This window comes from Budorcas taxicolor, chromosome 14 (assembly GCF_023091745.1).
Source record: "Budorcas taxicolor isolate Tak-1 chromosome 14, Takin1.1, whole genome shotgun sequence".
Lineage (NCBI taxonomy): Eukaryota > Metazoa > Chordata > Mammalia > Artiodactyla > Bovidae > Budorcas > Budorcas taxicolor.
The window spans coordinates 4,626,024-4,646,389 of record NC_068923.1 but is presented as its reverse complement, the minus strand read 5'-3'; the positions used below and the strand labels follow the sequence as shown (position 1 = coordinate 4,646,389).

At 40.7% G+C, this 20,366-nt stretch overlaps 1 protein-coding gene across 1 annotated transcript in view; it reads left to right on the top strand.

Moving 5' to 3' along the window:
* The window catches only part of COL19A1 (collagen type XIX alpha 1 chain), a 439,982-nt gene that overhangs the window by 402,508 nt on the left and 17,108 nt on the right, over nucleotides 1–20,366 (top strand). Inside the window, exons 47-49 of the mRNA XM_052652029.1 lie at nucleotides 2,722–2,892; nucleotides 4,644–4,710; nucleotides 17,405–17,533. Coding sequence (XP_052507989.1) covers nucleotides 2,722–2,892; nucleotides 4,644–4,710; nucleotides 17,405–17,533 — 367 coding nt within the window. The remainder of the gene's footprint in view (nucleotides 1–2,721; nucleotides 2,893–4,643; nucleotides 4,711–17,404; nucleotides 17,534–20,366) is intronic.

The following is a 20,366-nucleotide window of genomic DNA, read 5'->3' as shown; positions in this document are numbered from 1 at the left end:
AAGCCAACTTTTTCACTCTCCTCTTTCACTTTCATCAAGAGGCTTTTTAGTTCCTCTTCACTTTCTGCCATAAGGGTGGTGTCATCTGCATATCTGAGGTTATTGATATTTCTCCTGGCAATCTTGATTCCAGCTTGTGATTCTTCCAGCCCAGCATTTCTCATGATGTACTCTGCATATAAGTTAAATAAGCAGGGTGACAATATACAGCTTTGATGTACACCTTTTCCTATTTGGAACCAGTCTGTTGTTCCATGTCCAGTTCTAACTGTGGCTTCCTGACTTGCATATAGGTTTCCCAAGAGGCAGGTCAGGTGGTCTGGCATTCCCATCTCTTTCAGAATTTTCCACAATTTCTTCTGATCCACACAGTCAAAGCCTTTGGCATAGTCAAGAAAGCAGAAATAGATGTTTTTCTGGAACTCTCTTGCTCTTTCGATGATCCAGCAGATGTTGGCAATTTGATCTCTGGTTCCTCTGCCTTTTCTAAAACCAGCTTGAATATCTGGAAGTTCACGGTTCACGTATTGCTGAAGCCTGACTTGGAGAATTTTGAGCATTACTTTACTAGCTTGTGAGATGAGTGAAGCTGTGCGGTAGTTTGAGCATTCTTTGGCATTGCCTTTCTTTGGGATTGGAATGAAAACTGACCTTTTCCAGTCCTGTGGCCACTGCTGAGTTTTCCAAATTTGCTGGCACATTGAGTGTAGCACTTTCACAGCATCATCTTTCATGATTTGAAATAGCTCAACTGGAATTCCATCACCTCCCCTAGCTTTGTTCATAGTGATGCTTTCTAAGGCCCACTTGACTTCACATTCCAGAATGTCTGGCTCTAGATGAGTGGTCACACCATCATGATTATCCAGGTTGTGAAAATCTTTTTTGTACAGTTCTTCTGTGTATTCTTGCCACCTCTTCTTAATATCTTCTGCTTCTGTTAGGTCCAGACCATTTCTGTCCTTTATCGAGCCCATCTTTGCATGAAATGTTTCCTTGATATCTCTAGTTTTCTTGAAGAGATCTCTAGTCTTTCCCATTCTGTTGTTTTCCTCTATTTCTTTGCATTGATCACTGAGGAAGGCTTTCTTATCTCTTCTTGGTATTCTTTGGAACTCTGCATTCAGATGCTTATATCTTTCCTTTTCTCCTTTGCTTTTCGCCTCTCTTCTTTTCACAGCTATTTGTAAGTCCTCCCCAGACAGCCATTTTGCTCTTTTGCATTCTTTTCCATGGGGATAGTCTTAATCCGTGTCTCCTGTACAATGTCACGAACCTCATTTCATAGTTCATCAAGCACTCTATCTATCAGATCTAGTCCCTTAAATCTATTTCTCACTTCCACTGTATAATCATAAGGGATTTGATTTAGGTCATACCTGAATGGTCTAGTGGTTTTCCCTACTTTCTCACTTGTACCTAAATTATAAATAATTTTAATTGTATTTATTTTGCACCTACTCAGGGTGTGCTAGTAGTTCTTCTGTTTCTTTTCTTTTCTTTTTATTTTGTCTTAGTCATCTCAGATATATTTCCAAATGTGACCTGGGTTGATATACTTGTATGAGACATATTTTTATAACTAAGGCAGTATAATTTAAATTAGGTCCAAATGCTTTTCTTCTTTGTACATGGCTTCTTTCTATATCTCTTCATTTAGTATCAGATATATCTCAGTAACCATTCATTTCATTATTTTTTAAATCAGGAAAAATAGAGTTTGGACTTTTGCAGAAGACTCACAAATAGAAGAATAACACAGTAAAATACAGGGCAGGTCAATGCACCGATCTCTCATATTCAGTGTGATCATCACCTCCTGGAGCTGTGGAACTAATATTTGAAATATGGAAACTGAAATATCTGCCAACATAAATACATATTCATTCATTTATATTCCATCTCTCTCTCTCTCCCTCTTTCATGCTCTCACACACAAACTTATATGGTAGTAAACACCTTGCAAGAAAAAGTCACATTAAAGAAACTTCTCAGATTCAAGCACATCTAATTTGTTATGGCATCTCATTCAATGATTTTTTTTTATAGTGCATTTACATTATTGAATAAATGATCTCAGTAATGACCTTCCACCCCAGTCACCTGCTTTGAACATTCCCAAAGGCTGTTTTTTCTCACCTTCCTCAGTCATGTCCCTTTAGGACATAGAATACGCTCACACATGTACACACACACAGACAACATGGGTAAAACATGAGTGCAGGAAAAAACCCACAGAAACTAACAAAGACGAAACATACAAGAGAAAGCACAAAAAGAATAAAGTACTTGATTTAGGAGAGATTTTGAGCATCCTGAAGCTTTTCCAAATGAAAGCTTTCAGTGACGAAATCTTCTCAGCCCTCTTCCTCTGTCATCACAAAGGAGACCGAGGCCTGAAGTGGCAGCGCCACTGTAGACTTTCAGAAATGTCATCACTCTGGGCTGACACCGGGTGCAAGTAATCTCATCACTGACTTTGAACTAGTGCTTTCTGCGTGCCAGTGCCGCTCTAGGCACCCTAGTGAGTAAAGTCACTTCTCAGCATCATCTACTCGGTGGATACTGCTAATAGCCCCCCTTTAGGGAGAGGAAGCAGGGTGCAGGGAGTTTAATCCACTTTCCAAAGGCTCCACAGCTAACACATGCCAGTATGAATCCAGAACCTTTGCTAACATGGTTCTAGAAGAGATCATTCTAATTCATTTTTTCCCTTAACAGGGTGATCAGGGAATCCCAGGAGACCGAGGCCCACAAGGTGAACAAGGAAAACCAGGCCTTCAAGGGATCAAGGGGGCCATTGGCCCTGTGGGGCCCCCAGGAAACAAGGGCTCCCCAGGATTCCCTGGGCACCAGGGCCCCCCAGGCATCCCTGGCCTCCCTGGCTCCCCGGTAAGTGGGCAGAGAGCTCCTGGAGCTCCTGGCTGGGACTGCAAGTCATAGACCTTTCCAGATAAAGTGAACCTAAGCTGGCCTCTACAAGCGCAGCAATCTTGTTATTTATTTCAAGTGATGTGCCGGGTCCCACGCTGAGTACTCACTGAACATTCCCTCCTTAGATCCTCACAACTAACCTGAGAGGACAGGTGACCTCTCCTTCCATGTTGACAAATGCAGAAGCCGAACTTTGACCTTTCCAGGGTCACAGTGATCTAGGGGTCAGACAGACCCAGCTCTGACCGACTCTAGAGCCTTGCCCTCAAATACAATCGATGGTGTCCCCTTACACTACACAGAAAACACACCTATTTATGTTAAAACCCCATTTTGTTGACTGTCAGAATCTGCCCTGAGTGGTGCTTTGAAGTGGAAACCCATTGGCCAAAGAGATTATCTGGCTAAGGAGGCCCGTGTCTTTATAAACATCCTCAGGAGGTGGTGGGTGGCCATCCTGCAGAGGAACTGAATCAGAGTATGTCCTCGTCAGGAAGAAAGGCGGGCAGTCCTAGTGTGAGGCCAGAGAATGAAGGACATGCTGTCCCCTGATAAACAGCTAAGTCCAGAGATTGGGCCGAACTGGGCATTCCTACCATGCTCTGTTTCACCCACTCTTGCTATGCTCTGCTTGAATCAAGCCTATGCAGTGAACTCTCAATGCTGTGCCAATATGTGGTATTAGATGCATTCATTCAAACAGTGAAAATAAAATGTTCTGAAATTAGAACTATTCTGTTCCACAGAAGCTATCACTCTGTGTGAACCCATCATATTGTCTTTAAAGCCACACATGTATCCCTGGATAGTAACCACCAAATACAAAGAAGAGTAACAACATACTTTGAAGCCTTAACCACTGTGAAAAATGATAGCTCCCTTTTAAAACTATCAAGGTACTGAAATAAAACATTACTATTATAAATGTTAAATGCTATTATGAATGTTAGGTTCTTGGTCAAATTCATGTAGATTTATTTGTAAAGGGGTTAAAAAGTCAAGTGGCATCATCTGCCTACTTCCCTTTACCAGACTCCACAGCATTTTGTATCAAGAAAGTTTCAGACTTCCAGTGATCCATCAAAGGGTCCACCTGCCAATGCAGGAAACACTGCTTTAATCCCTGGTCCAGGAAGATCCCACATTCCACAAAGCAACCGAACCCATGAACCACCACTTGTGACTGTGTGCCACAGCTGCCGAAGCCTCTCTATCCTAGAGCCTGTGCTCTGCAGTGAGAGAAGCTACCAGTGAGAAGCCCGAGCACCGCAACTCGGGAGCAGTCCCCAGTCGCCACAAATAGAGAAACGCCATGCGGAGCCGTAAATGTTTTTGGCGTACGGCCAAAACTAAATAAATAAAAATGTTAAAAAGAAAAGAAAATTGCTTAATACAGGTTTGGTTGCAGTGTGTAAATTGCAAAATAAACTTGACCATGAAGTGGGTAAAACTCAGTAAGCTTTAGCTCATGAATGAAACATGTTAAAGAATCAACCCAGTTAGAGTGTTCATCCTTTGAAGACACATAATAGAATCGGTTAAATATTGATTTTACCAGTATCCAGGGATTATTACAAAGGACGAAACTATTTTGTTAGATCAATGAATCTCTACAGACATTTACAGCATGCATGCCAACCCACTACTTCTGTTCTTTATTCATTTGTGCTAGGTTCTATATTAACAGACCTTTTCTTCCTTTTCTTTAGGCTGATGTGGTTTCATTTGAAGAAATAAAGAAGTATATTAATCAAGAAGTTCTGAGGATTTTTGAAGGTGAGATTTGCTGAGTACACATTTCTGCATTGTCCCTGCTTCCTCCTTCCCCTCTGCTGTTGACAGTCTTTCCAGCAACGTTTGTCCAAAGATGCTGTGCACCATCCGCCTTGAGAGGTGACCTGTCCTAGGATGGGGCAGCTCAGATAGGAGCTTCTTACTCACATGGAGCTAAGTTTGCCTCCTTGTAAGTTTCCTCCTTATTCCTGGTCTGTAGCCACCACGGGGAAAGGACCTTCTCTTCACATGACAGCCCTCTGAGTGAGCACCCACAGCACCCCTCCTTAATCTTCTCCATGGAGCATGTCCAGTTCCCCCAGGCCATCGCCCTGGAGGAACGGCCCTCATTCCCCAGGAGTATTGTGACCAGGGAGAGGACAGTGTCTAGGGATCTGGACCAGGCTCAGTGAACCATGGCCACCAGCCCTGTTTACCTGCCTCTCGTTGCTGTTACAGCCACAAGCTAAGAAGCGCTTTTACCTTTTTGGCAGGTGGAAGGAGGTGTTTGCTTGCATGCTAAGTTGCTTCGGTCATGTCCGACTCTTTGCGATCCTATAGACTGTAGCCCGCCAGGCTGCTCTCTCCATGGGATTTCCCAGGAGTGGGTTGCCATTATCTCCCCCAGCGATCTTCCCAATGCAGGGATAAAACCTGTGTCTCTTTTGTCTTCTGCATTAGCAGGCAGGTTCTTTACCACTAGTGCCACCTGGGAAGCCCATGGAAGGAGGATACATTTCTAAATGTTTTTTTAAATCAAAATAATATTTCATGACATGTGAAATGATCAGAAATTCAAATCTGTGTCCATAAATCGTGTCATAGGAGTGTAGTCACACTCGTTTCTTTATGTATTTTCTCTGCTCGCTTTCATGCTGGACAGCAGGGTTAAGTATATGACAGGGACTGTGTAGCCTGCCAAGCCTCAAATATTTACTTTGTGACCCTTCTCCAAGAAAGCTTTCTGACCCCTGATTTAGATACTTCAATAATGCAGCCTAAGATAGTGTTCCTTTAAAAAAAAAAAAAAAAGTATCCATATCACACTGTTGAGCTAACAACCCTCCATCCACCTTATAGAAACTTTAAAAAAATTGAATGTTTCTAATTATGCTTTGTGTTCATTTTTTAAATGTAAGTGTGTGATTTTTGTCTATTTTTACTCAACTTTAAGTGATACTCGTGCATACATTGTTCCAACCTGAAAATATCTTTTGGAATCTTGTCTCGTTGTTGGGCAGGTTGCCTGACCCTCATAACTTTGTGTCATCTCTAAATTTCATAGGCATGTCATAATTTTTGATAGAAATGTTGAGTTAAAAGGATTAGGTCTGAACACCATTGAGTTCCTCCTGCCCATTTGTAAAGCATTTATTTAATCTATTTTAGCAAGCTCTGAATCCAAATTGTTGTCTTAAAATCTAATCCACATTTCTTTATTTACAAGGATATTACATAATTTTGTCAAATGATTTGCAAAAGTCAGGATCATTCCCCTCAACTATGAGCTTAATAAGGTGGGAAGTGTCTTTAGAAAATAAATCCTCATCAGTTCATGATTCCTGCTTCTTTTGCACAGCATCCTCTCTTTGCTAAGCTAAAAATGCATTGTTGAATTTTCCAGGGAGTAAGATTGCAAGATACCCCAAGTTCATCTTAAGGCTTTCACTGCCAGCATGGAGTTACTCTCTCTAGGAAGCCTGATTATTTTAAGCAGAAATTAGTAGGACAGAACAAAATGTCAGCACTTGAGTGGACATCATCTTATTTCACGTGAGCACTAGAGAGAGAGCAGAGTAGCCCAGGGACTTAGGTCGCTTCAGTGACAAAATAGAAAAAAACAAAAAAAAAAACACAGTTTTTTCAAAGGTCATGAATTCATGCTGCTGATTTCATCTTGCTCTCTACTAAGTATCTTTATCTTGCTCTGACCTGATAGTTTTTAATACAATTATCCCCTCTTTTTTTTTCTTTTGAGTTACGAGTTTTCTCCTTGTAATTTTAACATTGCCCTTATATATTAGCATCTCCTTTTCTTGTTTGACTTTGGAATCAAGCGTCATGAAATAGGCTCCAAACTTTGCAATCCAAACATTCCCCCACAACAAGCATCCCTCAAACATCTGAAAAGCAAAAGGACATCTCAAGCTCTCATGGAAACAATGAAAAATAATAGAGGCATAGGCAAGACCAGGTAATTTTCAGGATTCAGTGCAAAAGGAAAATGCAAGTGCATTGTTCAAAGATTATTAAGAATTATAAGAAAGCAACAGCAGAACATTACATCAAGCAGGGGCAACCTTCTGAGGGTGGAAGGTAGCACATCTGTAAAGTCAGCCCCGGAGTCAGGACACCTGAGACCTCAGGTAACATCTGCATCTTTAATAGCCCCGAACCTTGAGAAGGGGAAGCTCCTGGTGGCTCAGACAGTAAAGAATCTGCCTGCAATCCAGCAAACCTGAGTTCAACCCCTGTGTCAGGAAGATTCCCTGGAGAAGGGAATGGCAACCCACTCCAGTATTCTTGCCTAGGGAATCCCTTGGAGAGAGGAGCCTGGTGAGCTACAGTCCATGAGGTCAAAAAGAGCTGGACATGACTGAGCACACCACACTCACACACACATGTTAGTAAGTATTATCCTGTTCTCTTCTTTCAATATATCTACAATGAGGGATGTTAATTTATATGTGTATTTGTATACATGCTCTATCCAGTCAGCAAAAACAAGACCTGGAGCTGACCATGGCTCAGACCATGAGCCCTTATTGCAGAGTTTTGGCTTAAATTGAAGAAAGTAGGGAAAACCACTAGACCACTCAGGTATGACCTATATCAAATCCCTTATGGTTATACAGTGGAGGTAATGAATAAACACAAAGGATTAGATCTGGTAGACAGAGTGCCTGAAGAACTGTGGACAGAGGTTCATAACATTGTACAGGAAGCGTACCCAAAGAAAGTGTACCCATCCCAAAGAAAAAGAAATGCAAGAAGGCAAAGTGGTCATCTGAGAAGGCCTGAAAATAGCTGAAGAAAGAAGAAAAGTGAAAGGCAAGGAGAAAAGGAAAGATATACCCGACTGGATGCAGAGTTCCAGAGAACAGCAAGGAGAGACAAGAAAGCCTTCTTAAGTGAGCAATGTAATGAAATAGGGGAAAGCAATAGAATGTGAAAGACTAGAGGTCTCCTCAAGAAAATTAGAGAGATCAAGGGAATGCTACATGCAAGAATGGGCATGAGGAAGGACAGAAACCATAAGAACCTAACAGAAGCAGAAGATATTAAGAGGAGGTGGCAAGAATGCACAGAAGAACTGTACAAAAGAGGTCTTAGTGACCTGCATAACCATGAGGATGTGATGATTCACCCAGAGCCAGACATCTGGGAGTGCAGAGTCAAGAAACATCACAATGAAGAAAGCTGGTGGAGGTAATGGAATTCCAGCTGAGTTATTTCAAATCATAAAAGACGAAGCAAGTGCTGCACTCAATATATCAGCAAATTTGGAAAACTCAGCAGTGGCCACAGGACTGGAAAAGGTCAGTTTACATTCCAATCCCAAAGAAAGGCAATGCTGAAGAATCTTCAAACTACTGTACAATTGTGCTCATGTGACATGCTAGGAAGGTAATTGGAGAAGGCAATGGCACCCCACTCCAGTACTCTTGCCTGGAAAATCCCATGGACGGTGGAGCCTGGTAGGCTGCAGTCCATGGGGTCACTAAGAGTCGGACACGACTGAGCGACTTCCCTTTCACTTTTCACTTTCATGCGTTGGAGAAGGAAATGGCAACCCACTCCAGTGTTCTTGCCTGGAGAATCCAAGGGACGGGGGAGCCTGGTGGGCTTCTGTCTATGGGGTCATACAGAGTCGGACACAACTGAAACTACTTAGCAGCAGCAGCAGCAGCAGCAAGATAATGCTCAAAATCTTTCAAGCTTGGCTTCAACAATACATGAACTGAGAACTTCCAGGTGTACAAGCTGGATTCAGAAAAGGCAGAGGAACCAGGGATCAAGTTGCCAATATCCACTGGATCATAGAAAAAGCATGAGAATGCCAAAAAAAAGCATCTGCCTCAGTGACTACAGTAAAGCCTTTGTGTGGGTCACAACAAACTGGAAAGTTCTTGAAGACCAGACCACCTTACTTTCTTCCTGAGGAACTTGTATAAAGGAGAAGAAGCAACAGTTAGAACTGGACATGGAACAGTCCAGTCCATTTGGACTGGTTCCAAATTGGGAAAGGAGAACATCAAGTCTGTATATTGTCACCCTGCTTATTTAACTTATTTGCAGAGTACATCACATGAAATGCTGGGCTAGATGACTCACAAGCTGGAAATTAAGATTGCCAGGAGAAATATAAACAATCTCAGAGAAGCATATGATAACCGCTCTACTGGCAGAAAGCAAATAGGAGCTAAAGAGTCTCTTGATGAAGGTGAAAGAGGAGAGTGAAAAAGCTTGCTTCGATTTCAGCATTCAAAAAATAAGATCATGGCATCCAGTTCCATCACTTCATGGCAAGTAGATGGGGAAACAATGGAAACAGTAACAGATTTTATTTTCTTGGGCTCCAAAATCACTGCTTACTCCTTGGAAGGAAAGTTATGGCCAACCTAGACAGCATATTAAAAAGCAGAGACATTACTTTGTCAACAAAGTTCCATCTAGTCAAGGCTATGGTTTTTCCAATAGTCATGCATGGATGTGAGAGTTGGACTATAAAGAAAGCTGAGCACTGAAGAATTGATGCTTTTGAACTGGTGTTGGAGAAGACTCTTGAGAGTCCCTTGGACTTCAAGGAGATCCAACCAGTCCATCCTAAAGGATATCAGTCCTGGGTGTTCATTGGAAGGACTGATGTTGAAGCTGAAACTCCAACATTTTGGCCACCTGATGCTAAGAGCTGACTCATTTCAAAAGACCCTGATGCTGGGAAAGATTGAGGGAAAGAGGAGAAGGGGATGACAGAGGATGAGATGGTTAGATTGCATCACTGACTCAATGGACATGAGTTTGGGTAAACTCTGGGAGTTGGTGATGGACAGGGAGGCCTGGTGCGCTGCGGTTCATGGGGTCACAAAGAGTTGGACACGACTGAGTGACTGAACTGAACTGAAAATCACTGCAGACAGTGACTGCAGTCATGAAATTACAAGGTGCTTGCTCCTTTGAAGAAAAACTATTACAAACCTAGACAGTGTATTAAAAAGCAAAGATATCACTTTGCCCACAAAGGTCTGCATAGTCTAAGCTATGGTTTTTCCAGTAGTCATGTATGGATGTGAGTTGGACCATAAAGAAAGCTGAGTGCCGAAGAATTGATGTTTTTGAACTGTGGTGCTGGAGAAGGCTCTTGAGAGTCCCTTGGACTGCAAGGAGATCAAGCCAGTCAATCCCAAAGGAAATCAGTCCTGAATTTTCATTGGAAGTACTGATGTTGAAGTTGAAGCTCCAATACTTTGGTCGTCTGTTGCAAAGAGCTGACTCATTGGAAAAGACCCTAATGCTGAGAAAATCTGAGGGCAAGAGAACGGGATGACAGAGGATGAGATGGTTAGATAGCATCACTGACTCAATGGACTTGAGTTTGAGCAAACTCTAGGAGATAGAGAAGGACAAGAAAGCCTGGTGTGCTGCAGTTTATGTGGTCACAAAGAGTCGGACACAACTCAGGGACTGAACAACAACAACAAATTTGTATATATGCATATCATCTCATAGGTAGACACAATTGGAGATGTAATTTTAAAAAGTATTTGCCACATTATAGTCTCTGTTTCTTGCACTTGACTTCTTTCAGTTTGTTTAAGTCTATCACACAACTTAGAGGGTTTCCTCAGTGCCAGTCTTCCTTGGCTATCTGATCATGCAAAAGCAAGGGCTCTAGAAAAAACTGATGGACTATTAGGAGTGAATGATGGGATTGCCAACCATGAGCTTTATTGTAGGTAGTCTAGTTGGTTTTTTTTTTTTTTTTTTTTTTGATTGAAGGACCCTCAACTTCAGTGTCTTGAAGTCTCATTCTGATCAGATTCCCCAGAGGAAACACTTGTATTACCTGCCTGGCTGCTACCATCTGGGGAGCAGGGTAGAAGACTCCTGCTGGGGCCTCAGCTCCAAGCATTGCAGTTTTCATCTCTTCTCCTTTTTCTCAGTCTGGAAGCCTGGGTCTCAACACAGTCTGTGGTTTTCCGTGCAGAGATGGTCTGTTTACACTTTTCAGATAATAAACCTTCAGGCTGGAATTGGGAAGGGGCAGTGAGCCAGCTGCACAAGCAGAGAAAGTGATTTTAAGACCATTTCCTAAACAGGCTTCCAACCAGTCTCCCTCATTTCAGTTCCCCTCCTTCACCCTCACTTCCACATGTAACTCATGCAGTCAATTCTGAATATTTTAAAGATTTTATGGTTTGACACAGGCTGTCCCTCAGCTTCCAGTGTAAAGATTTGGTTTTTGTAAGTCTGCGAAGTTATCCACACTCCACCATCTGAGAGCTTCTACAGTTTAATGTCATCTCCTTTCATGATGTTATTCTCCTATTCTCATGGTTTTATGCCTTTAAAAATAATTTACTATTGTTTTTGTAGGGATATAAGAAGGAGTTAAAGCAGACACATGTATTCAATCTACCGTCTTTACTCATAATAACATTTCAAAGCAACAAAGGTAACAAAGGATTAGATCGAGCCAGAGTTAGACATAGCAGTAGCAACCCTTGAGTCATGATGAGCAACCTAAGCAAATGTGAAGCCACCAAATGATGCTGCTGAATTAACAGTTAATATGAAACTGGAACATCATTCTTAAGATATGAAAGGAAATTGCTCTTCTGATATTTTTATTCATTAGGAGATAACTATTTAATTTTGGTTTCCACATTCAAGAGACATATGGAAAGCCCCAGAATAGTAGAACCAAAAAAGTGATTTACAGAACCGATTGCCAAGCCTATGAGTAAAAGTTAACCTGAAGGCCAAGACATAACAATATTATCAAATTAATGACTGATTTCCCAAGGGAAATCACTCAGTAACTAGTCTCTGTTTCCATAATGGAGTAACAAAAGAAAATAAGTTGAAGCTCTATCAAGAAAATGGGCAATTAAACATTCGAATGGGCTTTAGGAGAAAAAGATGAGTCTCTCTTTGAAAATATTTACAAATTCTATCTGTGAAATAGAAGGTAGGCCATGGGTTGGATGATGTCTGAATGTCCCTTCCATCTCTGTCTGATGTACTTTATCACCACACTAATATTCATGTCTGCTTGATATTAATGAGCCCTTTCTCCAAGGAAGGCCCACCCCGGTCTCATCTGTTAGAATGACTGCTGTGATTGCTGCGGGTTTGCCTTGGCAGATGGCCTCTGTGTGTCTGCTTTACGCAAGCTCCTATCCAGACTCTTTAGTTTCCTGCCTCATTAGAAAGCGTAGCCAAAAACAGTTTATTGACCAAAGATCCATGAAAACAGAGGAAAAACAATTAAGAATACAGGTCTTTATAATTTATTTACTGGCTCAGAAATGTATTATTTAAAATTATAGAGCATTAGAGTATGGTTCAGAGGAAGTAATTACTCTTATGCTAAATGACTGTTCCTGAGTATATCTTAAAGCTAGATAATTTACAGCTAGAAGTAATTATTTAAAAAATATCGTTGCCCTGTAAATAAATTCTTCAGTACCATTTTTCTAGATTCCGTATATATGTGTTAGAATACAACAGTGGAGAAGCAGACATAGAGAATATACTTATGGACATGGGGAGAGGGAAGGAAAGGGTGAGATGTACGGAAAGAGTCAACATGGAAACTTATATTACCATATGTAAAATAGATAGCCAACAGGAATTTGCTGTACGGCTCAGGAAACTCAAACAGGGGCTCTGTATCAACCTAGCGGGGTGAGATGGGGTGGGAGAGCGGAGGGAGTTTCAAAAGGGAGGGGATATATGTGTACCTATGGCTGAATCATGTTGAGGTTTGACAGAAAACAGCAAAATTCTGTAAAGCAATTATCTTTCAATAAAAAAAATAATAAAATACATCGGGATGGGGTGGAGATGGAGTTGGGAGGGGTGTTCAGGATCGGGGGAGGACATATATACACCCGTGGCCGATTCATGTCGACGTATGGCAAAAGCCACCACAATATTGTAAAGTAATTAGCCTCCAATTAAATTAAATTAATTTAAAAATTTTTTTAAAAACTGTTTTGCTGAAAATATTTAAAAGCACCAAAAGCAAAATACTTGTAAATTCAATTCATATGTTAAAGAGGAAAAAGTAGTGATAGGAATATTTTGTTTAGACATTGAAGGCATTCAAAGAGGTATGTCTCAAATTAAGAAAAATTGTACTGAAGTATATATCTTTTAAGTGCAAAACAATAACTAATAAGCAAAGTTTCAAGCTGTAAACAGTGAATTTCATATTTTTATAAAATACTCAGTTTACAATTAATGTAAAGATATTCTACCTATATTCAATGGGATGGGATGATTTGCAAATTTGTTTTATATACAGTTACTCAAACAGATGTATTCACATCAAGCAAACATGCCTCAGATAGAAAGGTAATGAAAAGTGTTACTGGAATGTCAGTGACTTAATGTCACTTTTGGAGATGAGCTATCAGTCCTCATCGGTCCCCATCATCACAGTCAGTAAATCTTCACTGGAGATTCTGGTCCTGTGGACACTGTCCTGTTTCCATTCTGGCTTCTTCTTGATTTCAGAATGTGAGTGTAGGGTGATTACTCTTTTGATAAGCACAGCTAATACTCCACATTTGTTGGGGTTTTTTCTTTAATAATTCTATTTGAAAATAATTTTGCTTTATTTCCTAAACAGTGTATGGACCTACATTTTTTTTAATAGTTTTTTATTTTTTTAATTTTAAAATCTTTAATTCTTACATGTGTTCCCAAACATGAACCCCCCTCCCACCTCCCTCCCCATAACATCTCTGTGGGTCATCCCCATGCACCAGCCCCAAGCATGCTGTATCCTGCATCAGACATAGACTAGCGATTCAATTCTTACATGATAGTATACATGATAGAATGCCATTCTCCCATATCATCCCACCCTCTCCCTCTCCCTCTGAGTCCAAAAGTCCGTTATACACAGCTGTGTCTTTTTTAAACAAAAGTTTTTATTGAAAGCTCGTTGAAAAATAGGTTACTCTCAAGAGTAACTTCATCAAAAATTTATGAAACAGACATATCTGTTTAAGTGAAAAGTATCTTTCAAGTTCAAATAAAACTACACTGAGTGAAAAGTCTGGAAAAAGTTGAGGTACCTCTTTACAGGTCTCTATGATTTGGCCCTTGTTTTCCCAGCTGGCAGCTATGGATTCTAATGTGTTACAGTCATTTTGTCCTTACTTGCAAAATTAACACTAATGTAATCAATAAAACACTTTTCTGGAATTTTTCACATGAAAGATTCATTTCTTAATACTTATTAGCTGTATCTTCAAAAAATTGTGGTTAGTTTCACAAATGAAATCATTTGAATTTGCTTTTTAAAGAAAATACGTGAAAAGAATACTGTTTCTTTTGCCATAGCAAGGACATGCCCTCCTCCAGTTTTCTGTTTTAAATCTAGTTGTGTATATATTAGATTTATTAAATATGAGCTTTGTAAGGGTGTTAGTCACTCAGTTATGTCTGACTCTGAGACAGTATGGACTATAGCCTAGCAGGCTCCTCTGTCCATGGATGTCTCCTCGCAAGAATACCGGAGTAGGTAGCTGTTCCCTTCTCCAGGGGATCTTCCCAATGACATAGTGGTAAAATATTGAATATGCTTCTGAGGTGAAATTTAAACAATGGTCTATGTGATATTAATAACCAAGAATAAGTATAACTGTGACTTGATTATTAGAAAAATAATTTTGAGAATATATGACAGATTTCTAGTCATAAAGCTTAGCAGCAGATAATCATTATAGTGCATGGGACTTATAAAAACATGGGTAATAGTTGTTACTGAAATGATCATCTCTCTCAAGCTATCTCCATGATCCCACAACAAGAGCACTGAATACAGAAAATGTAAGGCCCTATTTATGGAGAATGTTTAATTTAATTTAATGTTTAATAATATGACGTTTAGGAATTCTAGAGTGAAAATTCTTATTTATATTTTCAAATTTACCTTTTTTGAAGTTCATCATTTTTCAAATTGTTTAAATATTAAGAGTTATTAACGTCCCCATAGTCTACATTGTATAGCCACTTTTTTGCTGACATTTAGCTTTTTATTTTATATTGGAGCATATAGTTGATCAAAGCTGTTGTGTTAGTTTTAGGCGTGCAGTAAAGTGGTTCAGTTGTACATATGCATGTATACATGTGTCTATTCTTTTTCAGATTCTTTTCCTGTTTAGATTGTTGGAGAACATTGAGCAGAGTTCCTATGCTATACTGTAGGTCCGTGGTTGTTCATTTTACATGCAGTAGTGTATTGATGTTTGACTCCACCCGTGAGGATACTCTCATGACCCGCCAGCCAAGCTCTCTGCAGGCAGCACTCAGGCACAGTCCTCACTGCCCTCCCTTGCCTCTCTGTTTACGTCCCAATGACAGGCAGCCTGGTAGATGAACGTAGGACAATGCTGTGTCCTTGAGAATATTTAGGATGTATTCAGTGCATACGGTCACATCACTCAACACTGGCAAAAGATGTTTAAAGGTTCTGAATAACTTGTCAGCTTCCTGAAACTTGTGTGTTCTCAGTTTCAGCATCTTCTTGAGGCTCACAGAAATGTACAGAGGCTTTTTGTTGTTTTCACTGTCTCCCAGTTGGCGTTCCCTGGGCACATGCTTCTTGGCACCAATGCTGTATTTGTTCCTTTGGCCAAATGAGATATCCTTCCTATTGAGACTTAGGCTGGATAATGGAACTAACTGAAAATCAAACTGGAAAAAAAATAATAATAATAAGAATGAGGGTGTATCATAAGACATTTTATTTTAAAAGTATGCATTAGTTTTAGACAAAGTAAAATATTAGCCCAGCTTAGAAATTAAACCGAAGAAGGTGATGGCACCCCACTTCAGTACTCTTGCCTGGAAAATCCCAGGTGGAGGGGCCTGGTAGTCTGCAGTCCATGAGGTCGCGAAGAGTCAGACACGACTGAGCGACTTCACTTTCACTTTTCACTTTCATGCATTGGAGAAGGAAATGGCAACCCACTTCAGTGTTCTTGCCTGGAGAATCCCAGGGATGGGGGAGCCTGGTGGGCTGCCGTCTGTGGGGTCGCACAGTCAGACACGACTGAAGCAACTTAGCAGCAGCAGCAGCAGAAATTAAAAGTGCCATGAAATCACTATGATGGGCATCCTTTCAATAAGTAAACCTTTGTCAGTAATGCGGCTTTCTGACCTGTACACACTGCTGTATTTGTTGATTTGTGGCTGCGCTGGGTCTTGGGTGCTGCCCATGGGCTCTCCCTAGTTGCGGAGAGCAGGGGCTACTCTTCCTGCAGTGCTCAGCCTTCTCATTGCCGTGGCCCCTCTTGTTGCTGAGCACAGGCTCTAGGTTCATGGGTTTCAGTAGCTGCGACACAGGGGCTCATTAGCTGTGGCTTGCGGGCCCAGTAGCTGCGGCTCGAGAGGTCTAGAGCCCAGGTTCAGTAGTTCTGGTGCACGGGCTTAGTTGCTCCACAGTTTGTGAAATCTTCCCGGACCAGGGGTTGAACCCCGTCCCCTCCATTGGCAGGTGGGCTCTTATCGACTGTGCCACCAGGGAAGTCCAGTAATGCAGTTTTGTTCAATGCTATAAAGTGTCACCCACCACATGAGTTATCTATTGCTGCATAAGAAAGTTTCTCAAAACGTCAGTGGCTTAAAACAACAGTGGTTATCATCACACATTTTTTCTGGGTCAGGGACTTCCAGAGTTGCTTAGTTGTGTGGTTCTGACTCAGTCTGTCATGAATTATGTTCAGAGTGCCAGCTGACGTCCCCTGAGGGCTTGGCTGGGGCTGGGAGAGCCACGTCCAGCCTCACTCATGTGGCTGTTGGCAGATGGCTTCAGTTCACCCCTATGTAAGTCTGTTTGTGTCCTCAGGATGTGGCAGCCGGCTTCCCTACAGAATGAGAAGCTAAGAGAGAACCGCCAGGAAGTCGCAAGCCTTTATGAATTAGTCTTCCTACTTGCCTGTTTCTTATTCATTAAAAGTAAAAGGAAGTCCAGCCCACAGTTCGTAATAGAAGGATTAGGCTCCACCTAATTCCACTTGGAAGGGACTGTCAAAGACCTTATCAGCATACTTTAAATCACCATAGGCACATCCACAGCATTGCTGGAAAGAGGCTTACATTTATTATAACAACCATTTTTTTAACACGAACCTGAGTTCTCTCTACAAGTCATCACAGAGGTTAATCAGACTCTAGGATGTTGCCCACTAGGTTAGCGACATCTCTGAACTGCTGAAGGTCCTCAGAGCCTCTCATTGTCACAACTTATCTGTCTTCATGTTGAAGCAACCTTGTACAATTGTACCTTGAACAATCAAAAAATCTCTTAGCAATCAGACCAGTTGGTAAACTAGATGTACGTAAATTGAAAACCAAGTCAATTTTTGTCGAATTTCATGAGAAACAAATTTGAAAACTTTTGACATAAAAAGTGTTTCTGTAACATGATGTATTATTTTTCCTTTCATCAATGAAGAGAGGATGGCCGTGTTCCTATCCCAGCTCAAGCTCCCAGCGGCAATGCTGGCTGCTCAAGCTCATGGGAGGCCTGGGCCTCCAGGCAAGGATGGGTTACCTGGACCTCCAGGAGACCCTGGACCCCAAGGTAAGTCTTCAAGGACAATATTTATTTACCAACTATTTCACTCTCAGTATTCATAACATGCTAATCACAGTTAAGTCATAAGTTATGTATATTAATATACAATTTTTGTTGTTTATTCACTAAGTCATATCCAACTCTTTTGCAACATCATTTCCTTCTCCAGAATACATATTAAAAACATGTATTCATACATATAAAATATGTATATAGATTATATATAATATATTTGTTATATATTATATAAATGTGTATGTACTATACATTTAATACAGGATATCTTGTTAATATTTGACATGTCAGAAATAGATTTTTAACTATTATTCATTCAAATTTAAACCTGATCATATCTGCTAATCTAAATATATTTAATAATTTTGCTATGATAATAACAGCAATAATATGTGCTTATTTATCCTTATTAACTCAGATGTCTACTCAAAATTTGCACAGTATCTCAGTTTCAGTTCAGTTCAATTCAGTCACTCAATCATGTCTGACTCTGCAACCCCATGGACTGCAGCACACCAGGCTTCCTTGTCCATCACCAACTCCCAGAGCTTACTCAAACTTATGTCCATTGAGTCAGTGATGCCATCCAACCATCTCATCCTCCATTGTCCCCTTCTCCTCCTGCCTCCTATTTTTCCCAGCAACAAAGTCTTTTCAAATGAGTCAGTTCTTCACATCAGGTGGCCAAAGTATTGGAGTTTCAGCTTTAGCATCAGTCCTTCCAATGAACACCAAGGGCTGATATCCTTTAGGATGGACTGGTTGTATTGCCTTGCAGTGCAAGGGACTCTCAAGAGTCTTCTCCAACACTATAGTTCAAAAGCATCAATTCCTCAGCACTCAGCTTTCTTTATAGTCCAACTCTCACATCGATACATGACTACGGGGAAAACCATAGCCTTGACTAGATGGACCTTTGTTGACAAAGTAATGTCTCTGCTGTCTAGTTTGGTCATAACTTTCCTTCCAAAGAGTAACCAACTTTTAATTTCATGGTTGCAATCACCATCTTCAGTGATTTTGAAGCCCCCAAAAATAAAGTCAGCCGCTGTTTCCATTATTTCTCCATCTATTTCCCATGAAGTGATGGGACCAGATGCCATGATCTTCATTTTCTGAATGTTGAGCTTTAAGCCAACTATTTCACTCTCCTCTTTCACTTTCATCACGAGGCTCTTTAGTTCTTCTTCACTTTCTGCCATAAGGGTGGTATCATCTGCATATCTGAGGTTATTGATGTTTCTCCTGGCAATCTTGATTCCAGCTTGTGCTTCATCCAGTCTGGCTTTTCTCATGATGTACTCTGCATAGAAGTTAAATAAGCAGGGAGACAATATACAGCCTTGATGTACTCCTTTCCCAATTTGGAATGAGTCTGTTGTTCCATGTCTGTTTCTGTTACTTCTTGGCCTGCATAGAGATTTCTCAGGAAACAGGTAAGGTAATCTGGTATTCCCATCTCTTTCAGAATTTTCCAGGTTGTTGTGATCCACACAGTCAAAGGCTTTGGCCTAGTCAATAAAACAGAAGTAGATGTTTTTCTGGAACTCTCTTGCTTTTTTCATGATCCAACAGATGTTGGCAATTTGATCTCTGGTTCCTCTGCTTTTTCTAAATTCAGCTTGAACATCTGGAATTTCACAGTTCATGAACTGTTGAAGCCTGGCTTGGAGAATTTTGAGCATTATTTTAGTAGCATGTGAGATGAGTGCAATTTTGTGGTAGTTTGAGCATTCTTTGACATTGCCCTTCTTTGGGATTGGAATGAAAACTAACCTTTTCCGGTCCTGTGGCCACTGCTGAGTTTTCCAAATTTGCTGGCATATTGAGTGCAGCCCTTTCACAGCATCATCTTTTAGGATTTGAAATAGCTCAACTGGAATTCCATCACCTCCACTAGCTTTGTTCGTAGTGATGCTTCTTAAGGCCCACTTGACTTCACATTGCAAGATGTCCAATTCTAGGTGAGTGATCACACCATCGTGGTTATCTGAGTCATGAAGATCTTTTTTACATAGCTCCTCTGTGTATTCTTGCCACCTTTTCTTAATATCTTCTGCTTCTGGTAGGTCCATACCATTTCTGTCCTTTATTGTGCTCATCTTTGCATGAAATATTCCCTTGGTATCTCTGATTTTCTTGAAGAGATCTCTAGTGTTTCCCATTCTATTTTTTTCCTTTATTTCTTTGTATTGATCACTGAGGAAGGCTTTCTTATCTCTCCTTGTTATTCTTTGGAACTCTGCATTCAAATGAGTATATTGTTCCTTTTCTCCTTGACTTTCACTTCTCTTCTTTTCACAGCTACTTTTAAGGCCTCCTCAGACAACCATTTTGCCTATTGCATTCTTATTTTGGGGGATGGTCCTGATCACTGCCTCCTGTACAATGTCATGAACCTCTGTCCATAGTTCTTCAGGCACTTTATCAGATCTAGTCCCTTGAATCTATTTGTCATTTCCACTGTATAATCGTAAGGGATTTGATTTAGGTCATACCTGTGTGGTCTAGTGTTTTTCCCTACTTTCTTCAATTTGAGTCTGAATTTCACAATAAGGAGTTCATGATCTGAGCTACAGTCAGCTCCTGGTCTTGTTTATGCTGACTATACAGAGCTTCTCCATCTTTGGCTGCAAAGAATATAATCAATCTGATTTCAGTATTGACCATCTGGTGATGTCCATGTGTAGAGTCTTCTCTTGTGTTGTTGGAAGAGGGTGTTTGCTATGACCAGTGCATTCTCTTGGCAAAACTCTTCTAGCCTTTGACCTGCTTCGCTTTGTACTCCAAGGCCAAATTTGCCTGTTACTCGAGGTATTTCTTG